This window comes from Corvus cornix, chromosome 3 (genome assembly GCF_000738735.6).
Source record: "Corvus cornix cornix isolate S_Up_H32 chromosome 3, ASM73873v5, whole genome shotgun sequence".
NCBI classification, from domain to species: domain Eukaryota; kingdom Metazoa; phylum Chordata; class Aves; order Passeriformes; family Corvidae; genus Corvus; species Corvus cornix.
Genome location: NC_047056.1, coordinates 76,389,019 through 76,408,855, shown reverse-complemented (window position 1 = coordinate 76,408,855; position 19,837 = coordinate 76,389,019). Strand labels below are relative to the sequence as shown.

Sequence of the window (19,837 nt, the reverse complement as noted above, 5' to 3'; positions counted from 1 at the left end):
AGGGAGGATCAGGGCTGGCACGGGAGAGCGACGCTCCCCTGCACGGACCCCCGGGCCGGGGCTCTCCCAGCCCCATTCCGACTCATCACGTGCAAATGCCTCACAAACCTCATTCCTGGGAGCAAAGGCAGTTGTCCCGGTCCCTCACACATACACACGCACAACCCCCAGTGAATGCCGTGCTTTTTCCTCCCTCCCACCTCAACTAAAAAGTCTTTTTATCTTTTTTTTTTTTCCTGAGAGGGGGGCTGACAAGCAGCTGGCACGGGGAGGAAGGTCCCCTGCTAAGCCACCACATAGACTTCGTGGGCAAAAGCAATAAATAAGCCCAAACTTTTGTTTTCTGCATCACCTTACCTTCTTTTGCAGCCTGTGCCTCCCCCGTGTGTGCAAAGCGGAACAGCCAGACGGAGCACAAAATAATCCAAGAAGGGAGCCTACTTTGGAAAGCCATGGTGCAGGAGCGGGGTGATTTTATATTTCTAGCTCTCTATTTCTAGACACTGCCACTGCCGCCGCTTGGTGGGTGCTAGAGGACGGTGGAGAATTTGCTGTGCTAGTCTGTGGGTCGGCGCTCCCTCCCTCCAGGCTGCCTTTCTCTTTCGCCTCCTTCTCCTCCACCTCCGCGCCGCTGCCCGGCTCCCGCACCGGGCCGGCCGCCCGCCAGCCCCGACTGCAGCCCGGCCGCCCGCGCCGCGCGCCGATAATATCAATGAGGGCGGGGGGGCGGGGCCGCAGCGGCGGGGCGGCCCGTCCCTCAACGTGACCGACAGCCACCGCCGACCAATCAGCAGCGGCAGTCGGTGGCCGGCGGGCCGAGCTGCCCCCTGAGTCGCCGCGGCAGGGGGGGCGGGGCCGGCGGCGCTGGCCAATGAGCGCGCGGCAGTGTCGGGTGTCCGCCAGTGCCGGGGAGCCGCGGGCTGCGCGCGGGGCGCCGCGCCGGGACGGAGGGGCCGAGCCGCGAGCGGGGAGCCGAGCCCGGGCCGCTCCCGGCGCTGTCCCGCGCGCCTGGAGGCGGCCGCCCCGATCGTCCTGCGAGCAAGCGGACGTCCGTCCATCCGTTCCTCAGGGTTCCGTGTGCTCTTCCCGGGTCGCAGCCGCCGGGGTAGCGCGAGAGAGGGGTCCCGGCCAGGGTCCGGCCAGAGCCCAAAGCCGAGCCGACGTCGGCGGGTCCCGGCGATGCCCCGGCGCGGTGCCCGCCCGTGGCCGGGCTGAGCGCGCACCTGGGTTACTGCCACCGAAAGAAAAACTTCAGCAGAAGCTGTGGGATGGTGCCCCGAGGCAGCCCTGCCACAAAAATCAAGTTCCTCGGGGCTGACATCACTTGGGATCCCTTCCCTCTGTTGCGTTCGTGTTTTCCGCCCCGCGTCTCCGGGTTGCCCCAAATAGGAAGAACAGGTTTATGGCAATATAGATATTACTTGGGATGGGGAAGGAGCGGCTGCTTCCCCCCTGCCCTCTCCGGTTGTAACCTGAAGCGCGTGTAATCCTCTAACAATGAGACAATTCAAATAGGAGGGGGAGGGAAAAAAAAAAAGTGAAACCCGAGGGACAGAGGAACTTGCCTGATCTTTCTTGTCAGCGCTCACCGTGCAGACCGGGAGAGCTTTTTCCGGGGATCCATCATGCCCCCACCCCTCCGCTTTCCTTTCTCCAAACACACCCCTCGCTCCTTCAACGGGTGAAACAACTGCGGGACGGACACAAAAACTTACGGCTCCCCGATGAGGCCGCGGAGCGGAGCGTGGTGCGCGGGGCACGGTGGCGCGGTGGGAGAGCTCCTCTCCCGGGCCGCGCCGGGACCGGGGCCGCGCAGCCCCCGCGGCGAGAGGCGGCGGCCCCGGCTGCGGGGCCCGCTCCGCGCCCCCTGCGCACCCCCGATCGAACCCTGCTTCCAGCTCTGTCCCACGCAACCTTCCCGGGGCCGATGCCGGGCGGCACGGACCGGGTTTTGTACTGCTCCGCTAAAAGTGCATCGTCGTGTCCTTTCGGAGGATAGATACTGCGATGTAAACAGAATAGGTGACTATCGTCTCGGAAGCAAGCGAAGGCAACGAAGACAGGGGGCTGTAATTGCAATTCGGTGGCAAGATTATGCGAGAATCTGAAACAAGCCTTGCGCAGATGCAGATCCTGATATAGAAAATGTTATGCCATAAATGGGAATTTAAATTATGAGAGGTTTGTTTATGGAACCTTTAGGTAGATAAGGCAAAATTAGAATTACTGCTGCTAGTAATAACAATAATACAATGCTCAGCACTGATGGATAAACAGCCACCATACTCCGGGCTTTGAGCACTTTCCCTGTGGGCTCCTTGTTACTTCCAAGAAGGGTGTAGAGCGAGGCTCCAAAATATGCTGTATTTCTTTCACTTGCTGAATAATTAATATGGCTTAGAATATGACAGTTTTTGTGTTTCATTCAGAATGCTCTGTTGATACTTTGGATACCATTAGTGTAGGCATAGTACAGACTCTTGATTTTCTTCTCATCCTCTGTCGTCTGTCATTCCCATCCTCATACATGTGTACTCAGAAAGGGGAGCTATATAGAACAGTGAGTAGGCTTATCTTCTTTTAGAAAGGCTATTTTAAATACATGCAGGGATTTTGTGACTTCTTGGCAAATTTTCATGGGTGAAATTAGTTTTCATGTTGCATATATTGCAACAGTGATTAAAGAAGATGTAGGAAGTCTTCAACCTAGTTAGTCCTCGTCAATTTCCTAGCATGAAGTGCTAGCATTTTACTACATCACTTAGCCAAAAAGATAATTTTTAACTTACAGAGTCAACTAAAAAATGCGTTGAGGCTTTGAATGACCGTGTTTATAAAAATGTAGAAACTTGCTAAATGGACAAATTTACAGGAGAAAGGCTTAAATAGTAATGAGATGTATTCCTGTCCTTCATACATAGGATTAGGCCAGACAGTTATTTTTGTTGTCACCTGCATTTATACAGGTTATACTGTATTGTTTTATATAATCTAATATTGTGTGTGTATGATATATGTATTGGATCTGTACATATGCAAGGATTCTCAAAGTTATGTAAATACATTAACCACACAAAGGATATGTGTGTACATGAGTGAGTGGATAAAAAAATTAAATAAGAGATTAAAGAGAAATGTATATTCTTCTTCCTGCTCAACTAATTTTAAATGCCCTGTCTTCCTGATAACTGTAAATTAAGCTAAAGATGACATATTATATGGACTGCTTTGTTAAAACAGTCGTGGATGTATTCACTGTTACACCAAAATGTTCCATATACATTTAGAGTGTCTGTTAGTGTTGGGGGTGGTGTTTTGTGCTTCTCACACATTAAATCTTTGTGAAATTGATGAAGAATTTGAAATCTTTTTTGTTTTCCTCTGTTTATTTGTAGTGTTTTCTAATACTTCATTGTATTCTGTAGGATGCACATCCTGTATTGCATCTCACCCAGCTGTGTTAGATCTTCTGCAAAGAAAAACAGAAAAGTGATATAATACAACTGAACAAAAATACTCAAGCTAAATGGACTACAATCCTCAGATTTGGATTTTCCTTTCAGCAGAAAACCTCTGAGAGAAGAAGGGAAAAAAAAGGTAAAAAAAAAAAAGAATCTGGGAATATCATTCAATTCAATGTGTTACTATTCAGGCACCACTAAAGGAAATGTTTAATGGGAAAAGAACAATGTAATCCAAGATTGTCTCTCTATTGTTTTACTCTGTTTTGTCCTTTTTCTCCTAACCCCAAGACTGTAGGCCAGATTCTGTCTATTATTTTTACTTGTAGTTAGAATGATTTTCTTGACATTACCGAGCTTCCCTATGCTGGTACTAACCTCATATTAGCTGAGCTTCTCTATACTCAACTGCAAAGCTCTAAGCAGACTTTGGAGAAATATTTAAATAATTTCTTCCTCCTTAAAATTGACTATCTTCACCACAACTCGATCTGAAATTGTGGTACAAGAAATATAGGATGAATTCTAGGGGTAGACATAAGCATACATAAAGTAATGAGTGTCATTTGAAAGTAGCTACAAAGTTAGGTTTTCACAAATTTCCTTTTTTCAGGATTCACCCATTCTTTCTTTCCTACTTTGTGCAGGGCTGAAGTGAAATTTCAGTAGTTTCAAAAAGGTATTGAAGGTTAGCCTCAGACACAGTTGCAGTAAATGATATTGAGTATTGGTTCTGTCCACAGAAGAATGATCCTTAAACTGGTTTTGACAAAAACCTCCTTGAACTCTGTTTTACAGTAGCAAAAGAAGAAATTAGGTTTAAGTAATAGAAGATCTTTCAAGCCCTGAATTTTTGATCTTATTCTAAGCAATCCCTAAGCAGTTCTTTATCTGTGCACAAGATTTTCTATGAAACGTGTAGTACACATTTCTTTGCATTTTTTTCATTTTTTGTATCCTTTTTAATATAAAATTCAGTGGCTTTGTGACATTTGACTTATAAGTAGTATATGTATAATAAATCATTATATCAGACTTTGCATTTAGTTTTACAGATGTAATGGCACTTGCATTCCAAATCTGGACCGGGGAAGAATTTTCCATACACTATTTCAGATGTTCTGGTGGATTTATAAGTCAGAGTAGCTCTATTCTAGTAAAGAAGGAAATGTATTAAATAAATATTTTTGGTTCATATAGAAATTGTAAAGAATCAAGACTGTATTGTTTGAAAAGCATGCTCATATAAAAAGTTTTTTTTCTAGTTAAAATGCTGGTTTGGTTTTGGGTTTTTTAAAACTATTTTAGTTAACACAAATCAAAAATAGTTCCATAAAGCTTCACACTTTAAAGTCTTTACTTATATCAGAACGGTAATAAAAATTCACTGTCAAATTTTCTCTTAAGAGATTTAAAGTTGTACTGTGCTAAATAGATACATAGATCATGTTTTCCAAATCTATGAATTTTCAATACACTTTCAGAAACACTGTCCAGAAATAGAGGTATGATGGTGTGTCATCTTGCCATTTAATGGAAATTAAATACATTCTATAAAACAGTACAAATTAAATTCACATTAAACATACAGTGAACATAAAATGCTTTTGCCTTTCCCAAGGAACAACAGCAGAGGTGTACAGGGTCCAAAAGTATGCTGCATTTGGGTCCTGTGAGACATCTTTCCCTGATAAACCTGAATTTGGAAACTGCTTTTTTGAGGAACAAGAGCCTTTGGAGAACATACTGTCTCTTTGTTGATCATTCTTCAGAGACTGTTAGTATATCACATTGTGCTGTGGACCTTCCTCTGGGAAGCTTGAGCAGGACAAGCCAGTGCCATCATCCTGTGATAGCATCTGGAGATATTCTGAAAGGAGATAATTTGCCGTTCTCACCTATGAATTAAAGGAGTGTCTTTGTGTCCAGGTGCAACAAGAAATATCCACACATATAAGTTCTTTGTTGAGTTCAATTCTTTGTGAGATTTAAAGCTTCAATTTTCCTATGATGTTTGTCATACTAAAAATTGTGCACAGAAGAGCCTGACCATAAGGGCAGCTAAATTGTAATTTAGTTAATTAGTTGTAAGTAACAGATAAACTCTAGCAATATGCTCCAGTGAGGTTGGTATCTTCCTGTTCTTATTCAGTACAAGTGACATCCGATCACTTCCATCTGTGACAGTGCTAGATTCTTCTTTCAGCCCAGCTGAGGTGAAAAATCAGACCCAATAGATTTCCTGTTTCCATATATTACTTTCTCTTACAGTCAGTCTCAATCTCTCAATTTCCTTCTGTGAAAGAGCATGAAAGCATCTCTTCTTTCAATCTCCCTTCTGTGTTAGGAGGTAGGAGGGGAGAGGATAAAAGAACAGATGCAATAACCCTTATTTAGTTCTGAAAGAGAAACTACAGATTGCAATGGCAGGAGTTCCAGTGCTTTCACCTCTAGATCCAGGAAGTGTAGTGATGTGGAGCATCACTACTGACAGGAAAGCTGCCAAAGTGTATGTGAGAAGGTGTTCCTTGAAGTAGAATAATTTAAGGATTGCATCTCTCAGGAGTACAACCCTCTGCAGATTTCCCTCTTTGCCGTCTTTCATGTATTCTCATACTGTGTCAAGTTTCTGTGCAGATATACTGCCACTTCAGTCCTGGTCTGTGGCTTTACCTCTCTCCAAAACTGATCTTTCATTATCCACTTCAAGTAAACTAGATTTCTGACAAGTAATGCACGTACTAATTTGTGGAAGCTTGTTTTGTCCTCAGATACTTGATGCTTGCCAGATACACTAAATCACAAGACCTTGCATATTTTATCTCCTTTAAATATGAAAGTGCATGTGATAGTGTGTTTCATGGGTAAGTAATGCTTTATTCAGAGTGCATTTCTTTTTGGCTTGAATTTGCCAACTGTAGTTTCAGGATGTGATTTCTTTAGTATTTACCATAGTGTGACAAAATTAATAGAAGTACCTAACAAACTGTCTTTATACAGTCAATTCTGGTTTGTCTAGAGTAGTAATTTTCTGATACAAATGCAGGGATGATGCAAATCCTCTATAAAATTAAGCCACGTGGCTTTATAATGAAGAAAATAGGCTTTGCTGTAGTAGACCCTAAAGGGCAAGCTAACCCCTGCCTGGATCAGTAAATACAGACAGAAGTATAAATCACAGTATCGCAACATTGCCTCTGGTCCCCTTTTGTCCTTCATGCAACCAGATTAGCTATCTCTATCCCATGAAAATGTGCACCACAAAATGGATAATTTCATCCCACTCACCATTCAATAGGGTTTTGGGGTTTTTTTTTAATTATAATTATATAATGCATTTGCCAAGCAATTTCTTAGTTGTTTCCTCTCTAAGGTCTCAGCTCAGATAATGTTTTCCTCATGTAAGTGGTTCCATTGATCTAGGTGAGAGCTAGGTGATACTCCAGCTGAATGAGAGTGACACTCTTAACTAAACACTAAGTATCTTTCATGCTCTTTCAGGTGAAAAGCACTTAATTTCAAGAAATCCTTTATTTGTCCTTTTGCACATGTTTTTCTTGAGAAGGTGATTTGAACTGTAGTGATAAAAAGAGTTAAATGGTGCAGTGGGGTGTGGTTCCTTATACATCAATTTTTTTTTCTGTTGTAGGTTTTGGTTGTTTTGTGGGGTGGTTTCAGTTTGGGGTTTTTTCTGTTAGGGGTTGTTTTGTTTGTTTTGCCTTCTTTTCTTTTTTTCCCTAATGATGGCACAATAAGCAGTTGTCACTGAGCTGTAGTGTTGCTAGTGATGTCTAGGTCTTTTTCTTAAGTGCTTGCAATGAATTTAGAGCCCATCAATGTGATTGAATAGTTGGTTTTTTTCTTTTCTTTTCTCCTTCTTTCTCATGAATAACATGGCAGCTGTCTACAGTAATTCATCTATCATTGTGTTGCTCAGTTACTTAGAGTTATGGTTTCTAATCCAATGCATAACCTTTTTTAATTCTGGCTACCCTGAATAATCTTTTGCCACACTGTTATCTACAACTTATCTGATAGGTAACAAATATATTTGCTACTCATAGTACATATCTTGGAGCATCCTATATTTCCCTTGTGTTTATGATTAAAATAACCATTTATTTTCCAATACCTAATTTCTAATCTCATACCCAGGCTGTAATTTTATACAGGTGTCTACCTTGCACTCTGTAATTATTTTGGTCTTAACAGTCTTCTTTGGGTAGACTCAAAAGACTATCTTGTATCAATTTTTTTGGAACTTTATTTTTTCCCTTCTAATAGTAAAAATCCAAAATCTGAAACATTAAAGTCATCTGTGATACATGAATTAACAACACCTTCTATTGTGATACATGAATTAACATGTTCTATTCCCTTTCAATTTTTAATTTTATTCTTTATCCCATTTTCAAATATAACCAAATATTCAAATAATGTTACAGGAAAGGAAATGAATTAATATATCTGGCAGATTGAACCTTAAAACCAACGAATTCAGATTTATGCTGTCTGTGAGGTAATATGATTTTGAATTTCTTTCACTTATTTCATTTGTACACTCCCAGAAAAATTTCTATAACTGCTGTATTACTGTCGTAAGCCCCACAGTAAGTAATCAACTTACCTAAGTGAACTTCCAGTATTAAGATAAAAAAGAAAAAAGAAAAGGTAATCTGCCAGACCCAGGGCATCTGCCAAGGATATTTTAGAAGAAATCATACCTCCTGAATTCCAGGGGAAAAGATCTACACTTCTTTTTCCTTCTTCATTGTTAACATATATCTTCCTAATCATCCCATATGGGTAGTGGGAGTTTGTTTTTCCCCCAAATGGTCACAGGCTTGTCAATGTATGTTGCTACACAACAAACAAACAAACAAAAATACCAAAACAAAAACACCCAAAAATTTGCCATTGTGTGTCTCTTACAGTCCAAGGACATGGCAGGCTGAGAGATCATTAAGTCACCTTTGTGTCCTTCTCATTTGGTAAGCTGAAAATGTCCTCATCTTATTCCAAAATGCTCTGGGGTCCTGTAAAATTATAGCATACTCCTAAAGCTGCCTGGTGCACTGCAGGACCAGTTTCAGCCTTTGCTGTCAGGAGCCCTGTCCCAACCCACTCTTCCTTCCCCCAGCCTGGCCTTAGCTTTGCCCCTCACTATGATTTGCAAGTCAGTGCTCTGAAGGTTTTCTTGTGGCATGCCTATGCAAAAGCTTTCCTCCCTTAGAGAAAAACAGGGAGGCTTTACTGCTATTCCAGCCTCTTTGTCCTGCCATATAATGTGCCTTGCATATAACCAGCTGTAGCATAATTAAGCTAGATTTTAGGTGCTTAATCAGGCTCAGCAAAATACGCTAGTTTGTCACATTCCTTCCTGCTGAAATCAGAACATAGCTTTAAGTCTGCACTGCCTCTACTGTACCTGTTAGTAACTGCTGGCAGCTGGCAAGAGCTTCATCTGAATTTGGATTCACTAGGAGATTATTTAAGATACTTTTCTTTCAAAACAAGTACTGTACCGTATCTGTTCATACTGAGACTTTTCAGTACATTTATTTGTCAAATATGCATATGTATGTGTCTACATACATAATTTCCTCATAAATTCAGTAGTCTTAGATAAATGGAACGTAGAGATAATACAGCTTCATGCACAAAACACTGTTTACAGAGGGCCAGTCTCTTATCTCCTGTGAATTGACATAATTGCAACAACATTATGCTAGTTGGGGCTTTTTGGCAAGAATTCATGACAGTTACATAATTCATTACAGCCTATTCTAACCTACTGAAATCTATGCATATTTTTAGGCGTAGCTTGTACATTCCCACTGATTTCTGCTTGTGAATTCCCTTTAGATGTGCCCTCAGGTTCCCCCTGGATATGCTTCTGTCACTGTGTCACTTTGAGAGTCAGTGTTGCAATTCTTCCACCTATACAATTCTCTCAGAAGTCAGTGCAGTGTTTAGATGCACGTAGGTAATAGGGCTGGATGTTGGTCAAAGCACAGTAGGTCCTGACAGTCCCCCACACATGCTTCCAATTACTGAGTGTTGTGAGCCTGAGCCTTACCTGATGTGAGCCCCTGGAGTCAGTGTTTTTATGCACCTGCTAAGATTTCTAAGACATCTAACTTGTGATGAGTTACAGCATTTAAAGCTTTCAAAAGCTGTTTATCTGGATATTTAAAAAAATTTAAATCTATGGTATTAAGTATCTGGATAATATTAGATTTTGAAAGGAACAAAAATTCTACATTCTTCTGTGAGAATGGAGAGCTCTCTCTCCACCTCTTCTCCCATTGGCTTTCCACCTGATTTTTCTAGGAGTCTGGGAGTTGTTCCAGGGGAAGTTTGACTTGCAGTAACCTACAGTGAGATAGGAGATGTTTGAACTGTCTCCTTCTGCACATCCTCACTGAGCTGTAGTACTGCCTGTCCTCGGGAAGCACCCTCTCTTACCTGAGAGGACAGCAGATCTACGTGACTCTGCTCGCTCACTGTTTTGGCTCTGTTTCAAGACTGTGCTGGAGGAACTAGAGGAGTGAGGGAAGATTAAGTGTACAGCTTGCCTCCTCCTCCTCCCTGCCCAACTGAGGAGAGGGGCGGCTCAGGGAAGCAGAGTAGCAGGAGTAAAGACACAAGAAGGGGAGGCTGCTGTGCTGTGCAGTGCTGTGCAGAGGGGTGTATTGGATTATCACCGTGGGTCTGTCATGGTCACTTAACAGTTTTGTTGCTGTTTGGTGCAATTACTGATGATGCCATCAGGTATGCTGTATTATGTATGCCTTAACTTTTTTTCTCACCTTCAGTTTTGCTGTTCATAGGGAATTACCCAATTCTTAGAAAAGTGTAGCTTTGATTTCAAAAGGTGTCTGTCTGTATCCAAATGATGAAAAGGCGGAAGAGTTCATAAGGAGGCTAAAATAACAATATTATTTTAAAGCTACATTTGCTTATGTTTTTTGCTGTTACATCTCTCTACCATGCAGATATGTGTGATAACCCCACTTCACTGACAGTTAGGTCACATTAATCAGGCTGCTTCTCTTTACCTGCAGCTGCATGTTGTCCACAGGAATTCCACATAGCTGTGACCAGTGAGGAGACAGCTTTGCTCAGCTACGTTTTGTTTTGCTATATGGAAAGAATTTAGTTTGTTCACATCAAAGTGGAGCTAACTTCAGTAACAGGTAAAATTGGTGTGTAGCAGTTTGAGCTGAATCAATGTGAACTGGTATAAAACTCTGGAACCTGACTTTCAATGGACTGCTTAACACAGCTCAGAAAAGAAAGTCCCAGCATAGTATAGCTCACAGAATTGCTACAAAGGAAATAAATGAATGAAAACTGCATGATTAAATGCTTTCATCTGGAAATTTTGGTGCAATATTCAGAAACTCTACAAATTCTTCTAATTCATCATACTCTTTGTTTATTACTAATAAATTAATGTGCTGATGGAAGGAATTCATTACCCTTTCTACACACTTCACTAGTTGCAGGTCATTTATTAATCTGTGTTATCTGGTAAGACTAAAACCAGCTGTAATTACATTGTTAAACATTGATTAATAAGCAGCCCACATCACTAATATACTCAAGAAGCAAGATAAAAAATCTTTTTAAAGATTTAGAGTAAAATTTGAACATTCCTTTGGGAATAAGGAAATCTGGATCTTCATAAATATTCATTTTTGTAAAATTCCATTTGCTTGCACAGCTGTATTTTTGAACACCTTTTGGAAACAGATTAACAAGCAAATTCAATTACACGAGAGTAAACGAACTGCATTCACAAAGTAGTATTAATGCACTAAGTGAAACATTTAGAATGAAACATTTTTTTAAATAGTCTTCAGCTAACCATATTTTTTTTTGTATTCTTAATTTAATCATATAATTAGGCATACATTTGTTTCAAACCCATTTGTATTTCACAGATTTTAAAACAGTATAGCAATTAGAAATACATTATTAAAAACACTGCAGATTCTTAGACCTTGCTTTTGTAGGTTTTCAGTAAAAATCAGTTTGATTGAAGTGACACAGATGAAATTATTACTTGTCAGAAGCTTGTATTATCATTAAGGGTAAATAAGCAGAATGTCTCTGGCACTTGACAAAATTGGGGAACTGATTTTTATGATATAGCTTTATGGGGAATAAATCCGATGGAAAGAAGATGCTTTTAGAAAAGATGTTTTAAGACTATCCTCAATTAATCATAAATGACAAATCTCATTATAGCAGCACTATTGTTAAGGGTCTGTCAGTATTTCCATTACAAACCTGTATTACAAAGATTTATAAATGGGCTATAGAAATTAACTCTGGGATGAAATTTGCTGTTCACACTGTTCATTATAGGATTATACTTTCCTCACAAAACTTTAAGAAAATCTGTTTTACCTTTTTCAGTTGGTCAGCTTCAAAAGAAACAGAAATGAGAAGTTCTGTTGATTACTTGTTTGTTTGTATAATTTTCAAAAAGGACACCATTTAGTAGATCAGGAGAGCTATGATGCTATAGCATAAGAGATCTAACTTACCTTTTTTTCCTTTCTGTCCCTGAAAGGATACCCATTTTAGTGTGAGTTCAGCTTGCAATAGGATTTTAATAGAACTGCTGAAATTCTTTACTCAGTCTCCTAAACCTTTTAGGTTATGTCTTTCAGTTTCATTACTAATCAAGGATTTGAGACCTCATCCAAAGGTGCTCACTAATCAAGGTTTTCCACCTCATCCAAATTTGTGCTAGCCCAGAACATGTTCGACCACTGGGATCTCATAGGACTTTGAAACAGAGCCTACTATTTCTGCAGAACTGATTCTGTAGAGCGCAAAAATAAGTATTGCTAGAAAGCCCAACCAGTGTAAACATCAGTGGTGCTGTAGTTCTTCAGTTTTATGGCTCAGGAAGGTAGATGTCCTGCCAGGTTTTTGAACCCTCTGAGAGAGATGGGGAGAATTCCTTAAGGGCATTTTGAAGAGGACCAGAACCATGCTTTGAGGTATATAAGTACATTCTCTGTATTCAAGGATGTTAGAGGTGATGCAGTCGTTCTTTGGTACTGTTCTGTACTTGGGAGACAGGACTACCCACATACATGTGTCCAGAAAGGTGGTAGGTGCCTTATTCCTAGAAACATTCAAGTCCATGTTGGATAAGGCTCTGAGCAACCTGGTCTAGTTCGAGGTGTTTCCGCTTGTAACAAGGGGCTGGACCAGGTGAGTTGTAAAAGTCCCTTTCAACCCAAACCCTTGTATGATTGTATGATACAGAGATGATGATAAGGAGGTCCCATCTTATGGCATCTGGCAGTGGTTTTTTACCTACTTTGGCCAAATCTGTCTTGGTAAGCCACATCTGTGCACGTTGTCTCACACTGGTGGCCTGGTAGGGGAGTTTCTGTATCCCAATCCTCAGCTGTCTGAACTACCAAATCAGGTAGCCACTTGCAGGCTCCCCATGGGTATTTCATCTGCCCATGCCCAGGAATCATTTAGGAAACTGATGCCTTGAGTTGGCCACCTAAAAACAGAGATTAGACAAGAATAAGAGAATTAAAGGAGGTATTTATTTGAAGGGCCTTCATAGGTACACCCTGGGCAGTCAAAAGGCTACACCCAAGATGGACCCTGGGTCACAGGTTCTTCACACTTTCATAAGCTTTGTTCATTTGCATATCAGGGTTAATTCTCCAATTATAACCTCAGTTCATGATGTAATTACCCCAAGTTTGCCCCCTCTTTAGAGGTTTTTAGTTTACAAATTTTGGCACCTGGTGTCCTTGAGGTGGAAACCTAGAGAGGCTTGTTATGTCCAACCAGCATGAGAGAACAGCAGCTAACAGGCCACAAGAAACTTCAGAGTTGAACATTAGGCAGTACAGGATTTGAAAAATATAAAACTTAAAACCTAAGGCATCATTTGTACTAGCTGATCTGGCCACGTTCTGCTCTAACAGCACAAATAGTTGATGTTTGGAGACATTGCACACTGTTCTTTTATTTACTGGTGCAGATAGAGATTTTGAGGTTATTCAAACTGACAAGACAACTAGAGGCTGGTTTGGACAGAACTGAAATATGTAATCAAGGTGAAGTTTGCCAGTTCGAAATGGGGGAATCCAGCTTGAGAGGGTCAGACCTTCAATCTGACAAACATCATGTTACCTCTAGAGCAGGTAGCCTTGAATCTATAGACCCACAAGTGCATAGATGTACGCTGATACCTCCACATCATATATCTAAAAAATTCCTGGTTTATAAGGAGGCATAGGCTGTGTTCCTGAAGAGATACGGTGTTTGGCTGGCTGTCTTGGATGTGATCTTTCGTTAAGAGAAAAAATAAGATACTCTTTTATCCACTATTGATGAGAAGTTGCATTTGTTTCTTAACAGTAGCCTTGGAATAGGCACATGCTGCAGACCACAGGCTGCTACCTGACAAATCAACCAGCAAATGAACCTACCAATTACCACAAGTGAACCTTGCAGTGACTGAACAAGAGGCTGGCATGCGTGATCTCTGTACAACCAGACAGCAAGTGTCTCCATTAACCACATCCCTCAGTTCATCTTGGATGGCAGACTTGGCTGGCCGAGGAGAGACAGTACCCTAGAGCCAAAACTCAAGCGGAATTAGCAAGAAACTAGATTTGAATAAGTAGATTAAAAAAAAAAAAAGAAAGAAATGGAACAAGAAAACAAAGTTCACGGAAGGAAGGTATTCAATATACATTGGCAAGATTATTGATGACATGGTTATTGTGCTGAAAATGACAAACCTGTTGTGTTTAGAAGACAGAATTTATGAAGAACAAAAGGCATGATGTCGTGTTTTACTTTATTTAGAAAACAGCATTTATGATAGTTAAAATCTAGGCTAATAGCTTGATTAATTTAGACAGTTGATGCTTAAGGTATTGTGGATAAATAACCTTTCTATTTTATTCAAGAATAAGTTACTTAATACTTCAGGTGGAGAGTAATTATGTTGTGTCACTTCTTACCCATCTGCTGTTTGTCTTTATACAACGTTGGCCACGCTGAGGACAGCAGAAGCTTTCTAAAATATGATGTTATTGTCTAAGAATATAAAAACAAATTTGAAAAGGGGGGAAACCAACGCAAGCGGTAATAAAGGGAAGTGGGTCGAGTGAACAGACAAATACGTATTTAATGGAATTTTCTTAAAAAAATATTCACTTTTCTAGGTATTTAACCAGTGGTATTTTATTAAAAAATAAAACTTACTGAACATCTGTAAAGGTTAAAATGGGAATACAGGCCCGTCAGCAATATGCAGTGGGTCTCTTCTGCATTTTGGGGTGGTATAACCAGAAATAATGCGGCCAAACAGTAAATTTTCATAGATGTTCATAGTAAGTGTATTCTAACTTGTGATTGCTGATAATTTTTGAGACTGAAAGATGTGATATGTGAAAAATGTAAAGGTCATTTGTGCAGATAATTACTGTTTAAAAAGTTACATATCTTTTAACACATATAAGTATTTCTAAAAAGAGGATTATTTCCCTTTATTCCATTATATCGGTGTCTGTCATGGACTAGAATTTATATTGTAGGACTTAAAAAACCGACCACTTTCTGACAATAGAAATAACTTCATAACATGGGTGAGGATCACGCATATCACTTTTGGCCTAAAAATTATTTATCCATCCAAACTTTAACAAAAGCAGTCAGTGATTCATTACTCAAAACATATCTAAATGTTTGTGGACTATTGTTAACCAATAGTTTAATCAACAAAAGTGAAGAGGAGTTACTGAGCAATGTTCATTCTAAGCATTGCATTCGCTTAGTGACTCACATGCAAATGTTATCAAAAATGTCCTTTAACTCACTCTTTCACTGCAGAGTTCATTTGAATATTTCTTTTTTGATTAGCCTAGCTTGACTGAAGGTGTATATTACTGGCCCAGTGCTTGGTGTATGAAATAGCAAGACCTTGGGGTCAGAAACATAAGCACAATCAAAATATTCATGGAGAAATTCATTCTTTCTTATAGACATACAGAAGAAAATTACAAAACCCTGGAGACTGAGCAGACAACCACATCTAACTGTGTTGTCCTCAGCCTGCTTGTATGAGTAGCTGCTGAGTCGTGTGTGCTTGAATCTTTACCTGTATTACTTCTCAGGCTCACTGCCTAAAACCGAAAGCATCCATGTACGCATGCTAAGGGATTTCTTGCTATGAATACGACTGAAGTTAGGGGCAGAACTGGAATGGAAACAGCCCCATAGGATACCTTGGGATGATCGGAAGCATGATATCAACTTACGAGAATGTGTGATGTCAGCTGATTTTGATGCACAACCAGCAGCGTGCCTTGCCGCTCTTCTCCCATATGCACACTTGTGCCTTCTGTGGATACAGCGCTGTACCATGCAGGCTGAAGGCAGTTTAGTGAAGAGAGAAGCTCTGATGTGCTTTTAAGGAAAATACAGAAGATTCTCCAATTGGGCCTTCTGTTGCACATTTTGAACAAGCATGTTTAAATCGCCACAGCTTTTAGGTGAGTTTCACCAGCCAAGTGATGTAACTGTAAATGTTATGGTATCAATTCTGCCAGTTTAGTTGTCTCACATGGTCTGTTTATTTCTACTAAAATTATAGCCTATCCTCTGTAACAGATTATGGGACCTAAGCACAAACATGGCTTTTTGCATCTTATGGTGCTATATTTGTAGGGAACCTTGTAGTCTGCAGGATTTTCTGTGTCCTAAGGCACCTGACTGATAGTTGCGCATAAAAATGAAGCTGCAGATTGTGCTGAAAATTCTGCATTTTGTTTTCCTGCAGGAAAGCTCAAAAGAAAAATGAAAATATTTTTCTGTTTGAAGGTTTTTGGTGATGGTGGAATTTTATTTTCTTTCAAAGAAAATGAGAAAAATTAAATCAGATTTTTTTTTCAGAGAAATACCTTAGGTAGAAACTGTTTATCTGCTTATTCATTCATTTTAATAAAGAAGGTTTGTTTCAAAAAAATCCCCCTAACCAACTGTAATTATATATTGAGCATTATGATGAGGAAGATACTGCAAAATGTATGGCTAAATAGCTATAAAGGTGATTTTAAAAGTGAGACAACATCACAAAATATAAATGTAGCTTTTAGATTGACAGAAAACAAGGAAAAGCTATATCCACACGCATAAATAAAAGAGGCCATGGACTGTTCTTTACTCCTGTTTCCATCTCCTCCCTCCTAAAAAAGGTACTGCTCCTGCAACCAATCCTGCTGCCTTATCTTCCACCTGAGCAAGTGCTGGCCACTCCAGGCAGTTCCATCTCTGAGCCTCTGCTTGCAATTACAAGTGTGGGTGGGATAGACTATAAATGGTCACAAGTCTATTTAGAGTCACACCCTGTTTCTGCTTAGTTTCTTAATGAAAATGTAACAAAGAGAGTCGTTTTCTGTGAAAATTTTGGTTGCAGCTTAGTTCACCTGCTGAACTTGATCTTCAGTGACTACAGAGCTTTTCTCATGTGGAAGAACCTCTCTACAGATAGCAGAGCACAGGAAAAAGCTTTTGGCCTGAAATAGGAGTGGCCTGTTTTAGATGATCATTTTTAATGGAGTGTGAATCACCAGCACGCCATCAAGAACAAAGCAAAAACACAAAAATTCTGTCAATAGAATGCTATTTCCATGGACTACTTAGTATGATTACAAATTGAATTTGCTGTAATAAGTTACAAATGTAATTTATTACAAGTTAACATCAGGACTGAGACAAGTCCTAAAAATGTATAATTTACAAAATTTTGTTTCTCCTGATGAATGCGAAGTTTCTAAGCTCAACTTGCCTCTGTAGTATGTGACAGTGCCAGGAGATACTTTGATCCAGAATGCTAGATATACATGCTATATGCCATAAACACATTTTAGTTTTAATAACAATCCAAGAGGTTCAGCATATTGTTTAATAAAAGATCAATGCAGTAATATGATTAACCACTCCATGTTGCATTCTTTCCATTTGTGAGAAAAGATAGTTCAGGATGTGCAATGCAGTGAATAGCAAAATGACTAATTGACAGGCAAGATGAAGATTTTCCTAAGGGTTTTTTCTTCCTCCCTGCCCTCAAGGCTTTCTTTGTTGTTAGAATGCTGTTAACTCTTTTGTTTAGGGTCTCTTTCCTTTAAACAGGCTTGTGGAAGAGCATTTCATATTTTTTAGCAGTAGATTTACTTGCTGAGTAAATATAGCTGATGAAAGAAAAGCTGGTGATCCATAAAAGACCAGGATGCAGGGATCCTCATTAATCTTCCAATAGTTTTTGCTGTCATTCCTCTTTAAAGTTCCTTGCCTTGTAAAGTGTTTGTGGAAAACATAGGAGCACTTTTGCCTTCCATGAAGCAGTGATTTCCAGCCAGATCCCGACAAAAGCTCTAACTCCCTTTCAACTAGTTTTAACTTCAACTGTGTCATTGGGAAGGGTTCTCAGCTATGAAAGGGATTGTTTAAATGAGTTTTACAAAAAGAAAACAAAGAAAAAGCCAAATTTCTTGTTATCTGATGATGGTAATGTGACTACATCCTTAGAGGCATAAGTAGGATACGATGATAAAATAAATTTTAAAAGAATAGAATATATTCAAATTTAAATAAGCGACTGTCCTTTGGAAATCTTGACTTCTCTTGCAGAGATAATGAAGCATATGGCATGAAATGGAGAAAGTTAATATAATTAGCTGTGATGGATTATGGTAAGAGCATGAAAATATTAGGATGGGGGCCTGCAGTTTAGAAGCTATTTCAGATTTGGGATTGCTGAGCTGATAGTCTCTCAGCAGGGCTCAAAGCATGGTCTGCTTCTCCTGAGGATGTTTAAACTGATTTGTGTTCAGATTACATCTCCTATCCTGTCCAGCATTTTGGGATATCCATCAGATATGCTACCAGTAATTCTTTAGCTCAGAGAATCACTGAATCATGGTTTGGGGTGGAAGGGGCCTTAAACATCATCTAGTTACAACCCTCTTTCCAAGGACAGGAGAACCTTCCATTGGACCATTTTGCTCAAAGCCACATCTAACCTGGTCTGGAACACTTCCAATGATGGGGCATCCATGGCTTCCCTTGGCAACCTGTTCCAGTGTCTCACCACCTCATGATAAAGAATTTCTTCCGAACATCTAATCTAAATCTACTCTTTTTCAGTTTAAAGCCATTCCCTCCTTGTCTCATCACTACAAGCCCTTATTTAAAAAGTCCCTCTCCAGCTTGCTTCTAGGTCTCCTTTACTTACTGGAAGGCTGCTATGAGTTCTCTCTGGAGTCTTTTCTCCATGCTAAATAACCCCAAACCAGCTCTTTCTGTTGGTCTTCATAGGAGAGAGGTGCTTCAGCACTCTGATCATCTTTGTGGCCTTCCTCTGGACTCACTCCAGCAGGTCTGTGTTTTCTTACATTGTGGACCCCAGAGCTGGATGCAGCACTGCAGGTGGAGTCTCACAAGAGCAGAGCAGAGGGCAGAATCCCCTCCTTTACCCTGCTGTCCACGCTGCTTTGGATGCAGCCCAGGGCACATGTGGCTTTCCGGGCTGTGAGTGCCCACTGCTGGGTCATATCCAGCCTCTCATCCACCAGCACCCCCAAGTCCTTCTCCTCAGGGCTGCCCTCAGAAGAAGTCATATAGAGTAATTCAAGCTCTTTCATGGACAGGAGAGAAGGGAATCAAATGGTTTAAAAGCTCCTTTTGTTCAAAAGGTAAGAAAAAATACAAACTACCAAAATTCTACCAGTTTGCATCAGACTAAGGGGAAAAAAATTTTACTAAAGGTAGGGGAAGAGAGATACAATCTTAGATAGTATCTCCATATTTTCAGTAGGACAGTGCAAGGACTTTGAGACAGAACATATTTTTGGTCCTCTTTCCTCCTTTTGGTTCCTCTTTTCCTTTGGTTCTGCCTGTATTTGCCACACTTATTTTCAGAGCTGGGTGAAAGTATTTTAGTGGATCAATTTTTCTAACAAAATGTAGAGCCTTAGGGAACTGGAAAATATTTGATCTTGGATTAAGTTTAATAAATATTTTTTGGTGAAGAAAAAAAATTTTAGAAAAGTAAAAAGACTGTAATATTCCAGTTCAGCATCCCTGACACAATCTTTTTTTTTTGATGTGAGCATCACTGAGAAAATCAGGAAAGTTCCCTTATAGCAGAAGTGGTGGTACTTGCTTCCGGTAACCCGACAGCTGAAGCCTTCTCTGGGACCACAGAGGCCGAGGTTTTGACTTATTTTCTTTTTGAAATGAAGCAGAAACACAAATTTGTGAATATTGGCAGTTGATTGCTCTTTCTCCAGTCTCCCACATTACAGCTTTTC

At 40.2% G+C, this 19,837-nt stretch overlaps 1 protein-coding gene across 7 annotated transcripts in view; it reads right to left on the bottom strand.

Moving 5' to 3' along the window:
• EPHA7 (EPH receptor A7) overlaps positions 1–663 on the bottom strand; it is a 202,450-nt gene extending 201,787 nt beyond the window's left edge. For all 7 annotated transcript variants that reach the window (XM_010404019.4, XM_010403976.3, XM_010404012.3 and 4 more), the window contains exon 1: positions 358–663. In XM_010404019.4, coding sequence (XP_010402321.1) covers positions 358–454 — 97 coding nt within the window. In that variant the 5' untranslated portion in view covers positions 455–663. The remainder of the gene's footprint in view (positions 1–357) is intronic.
• Positions 664–19,837: the final 19,174 nt, after the last annotated feature.